General features: G+C 74.5%; 1 protein-coding gene across 1 annotated transcript in view; it reads right to left on the bottom strand.

Annotated features, from left to right (window-relative positions):
• Positions 1-306: 306 nt before the first annotated feature.
• LOC136141906 (collagen, type I, alpha 1a-like) overlaps positions 307-2,500 on the bottom strand; it is a 3,713-nt gene continuing 1,519 nt past the window's right edge. Inside the window, exons 2-5 of the mRNA XM_065900064.1 lie at positions 2,099-2,500; positions 1,435-1,980; positions 778-1,094; positions 307-579 (exon numbers count right to left, since the gene is read on the bottom strand). The exon at positions 2,099-2,500 is cut by the window's right edge and continues 1,055 nt beyond it. Coding sequence (XP_065756136.1) covers positions 307-579; positions 778-1,094; positions 1,435-1,980; positions 2,099-2,500 — 1,538 coding nt within the window. The remainder of the gene's footprint in view (positions 580-777; positions 1,095-1,434; positions 1,981-2,098) is intronic.

Consider the following 2,500-nt stretch of genomic DNA (forward strand, 5'->3'; position numbering starts at 1 on the left):
CCCCTCCCCTCCCCTCCCGCGCCGCCCCACTTTGCCGCCACGCTCCTCGGGTCGACCAGATGGCCCCCGAGAGAGGTCCGGGGCTGGTGTGGATGGGGAACTGTTGGGGACAGGTGGCCGGGCCGAGGTCCCGGGGAGCCCCCCCGAGGTTCGTGGATGGGCCCCGCTGCCGGGCGCCGTGATTTTTTTCGCCTGAAATGGGCCTTTTCTGCCACCAGGTAGGTGCTGACACGGTCTCCTCTGGCGTCTGTCGCTGAGGATGCTGGGACTCTGGACGCGCGCAGGGCGCTGGGCTTTGGGCCGCCGTCAGGCGCCCGAGCCGGCCCTTGCCACTTGAGCCGCCCGCTTGGGCCTGCGCGCCGGCTCTCGTGTGTGCGCCCGGCTGACCCCGACCCGCGGTGCCGCCTCCGGTCTCTGGCTCACCCGAGGGCGGCGGGGCGAGGTGGCGCGTGGGTCTTCTACCCCGCGTGACTCCCCTTCCCCGCTGCGGGCACCCGGTGGTGGCTGAGACGACCCCACCCCGCAGGCTCCGTGCCACGTGTCAGGCGTTCTCCTCGCGGGGTCGTCGGCCACGGTTGCCTGAGAAAGAGGAGAGAAGGGGGGGGGCGCTGGGTGCCGGCTGAGGCTGAAGCAGGCTCCTCTGGTGAGGGTCCTCGCCGTGCCCCCCTCCCCCCCTCGGGGCCCTTGTGGCCCCTGGCTCCCTGGATTGACTGATCGATGTGGTGATGTCGCGCTCTCCTGGGCCGGGCCTTAAGTCGCGCCAGACGAGGGACGGACGTTCTTGGCGAACGGGGCCGCTCTTCTCGTTCTGTCCGCGGGCCCCTCGCCTCTCTTGTCACGCCCTGCCGGCCTGCCGACGGGTGTGTGGGAGGCAGGGGTGGTGGTCTCCGGCCCTGACCTGCGGTCTCCCGCCTCCTCGCCTCGCGGCGTGGGCGGGGCCGTGGTCCTCGGACGCAGCAGACGCTCTCGCTTCGCCTCCTTGGCGTGTGCCTCGCGAGCGGTCCCCCCCGCGTCGGTGGGGGGCCGTCCCGCCGCTGCGCCGCGCGCCCGCTGCCGGCGCGTGAGCGTGACTTGCTTGGTCCTCTCTGGTGCCCCTGGAGCGCTCCAGGTCGTCCCTCAGGTGCCCGAGGCCGAGCGGTGGTGTCATTCCCTTTTCCCAGCGTGCTCCTCGGGGTCTCCGCCGCGGTGGTGTGTCCCCGTGAGTGGCTCTCTTGGTGGGGGGTCGAGACGGTAAAGGGCGGGGGCTTGCCTCTGGTTTCTCTCCCTCGGTGGGGGGGACAGGTGCCTGCCGCCTCGTCGCCGTCGTCCTCCCACGGTGTGCTGTGGGGGGACTGACTGTGGCCGGGCCGACGCCGCGTGTGCTGCCGCCCCCCACTTGTGAGCGTGTGTGTGTGCGCTTGGGGTGGGGGAGTCGCACACGGGCCGTGTGCTTACCCATACCGCAGACCCCCCCCGCCCCTCCCACGGCCGGTCGTGGACTTGGCGGCTTGTGGAGCGCCTCCGTGGGCCCGAAGGGCAGAGACGATGGGTGGGGGATGACGCACCCTCGGTGAGAAAAGCCTTCTCTAGCGATCCGAGAGGGAGCCTTGGGGTACCGGACCCCCCAGCCGCTGCCCCTCCCAAGCGTGCAGTGGCCGCGGTGGCCACTGCCGGAGCACGTGGGCAGCAGAGGCCCTCGCCCTCGCGGGAGGGCTTGCGCCGGCCCCGCGGTGGGGGCCGAGCGCCGCTCTTTGCCTACCGCGGCCCGCGCCTCCCCCCTCTGAGTCGGGGGAGGGTCCCGCCAGGCCGGCGTCCGGTGCGGGGCCGCGCGTGCGGTGACCCGCGGTGGCGAGCCCGAGGTGGGGGTCGGGGACGCACGGACGTCCCGACTAGCCCAGTCCCGCAGCCGCGAGGAGCCCGTCGCGCCTGCCCTCGCCGCGAGTCGCGGCCGGGGGCGGTGTGTGGGGCACGGTGCGGGTCGCCTCGCTCGGGAGTGTATCCCTGGGGCACGAGCCCCGGGAGTCGGTCTCAGATGAAGGCGGATCTGGCGATGGACGGAGAGGGTTGAGTTCGGGCGGGACGGGGTTCCCTCCGTGTCACGTGGGGGGAACCGTCGCACACGGGCCCCGGCGGCGGGGCCGGGGCGTGGGGAGACCCCAGGGTGGCTGGGGCCGGCCGGCGTCCCAGGCGTCGTGGGACCGCCCTCGTGTGTGTGGCGGTGGGACCCCGCGCTTGTTTCCCTGGTGGCCCGGTCGTGCCTCGGCCCTTCCTGTCCCTGGGCGGGCGCCCCTGCGCCCCTGCCCCGCGGCCTTGGCCGCCGTGTGTGCGTGCGTGCGTGCCGCCCCCTCCCCGTCGCCGCCGGCCCTCCCCGGCCCCCAGCCCTCCGCGCCCCCTTCCCCGTCTGGGATCGAGCCGGCCTCGCCCACGTGAGGGTGTCGCCCGCCCCGGCCGCCGCGGCCGGCGGCGTCCCCGGGTGGAGTGCTCACGGTCCCTGAGGCGGGGCAGTCGGGCGCGGCGGCGG

Source organism: Phocoena phocoena, chromosome 21, assembly GCF_963924675.1.
Source record: "Phocoena phocoena chromosome 21, mPhoPho1.1, whole genome shotgun sequence".
NCBI lineage: Eukaryota > Metazoa > Chordata > Mammalia > Artiodactyla > Phocoenidae > Phocoena > Phocoena phocoena.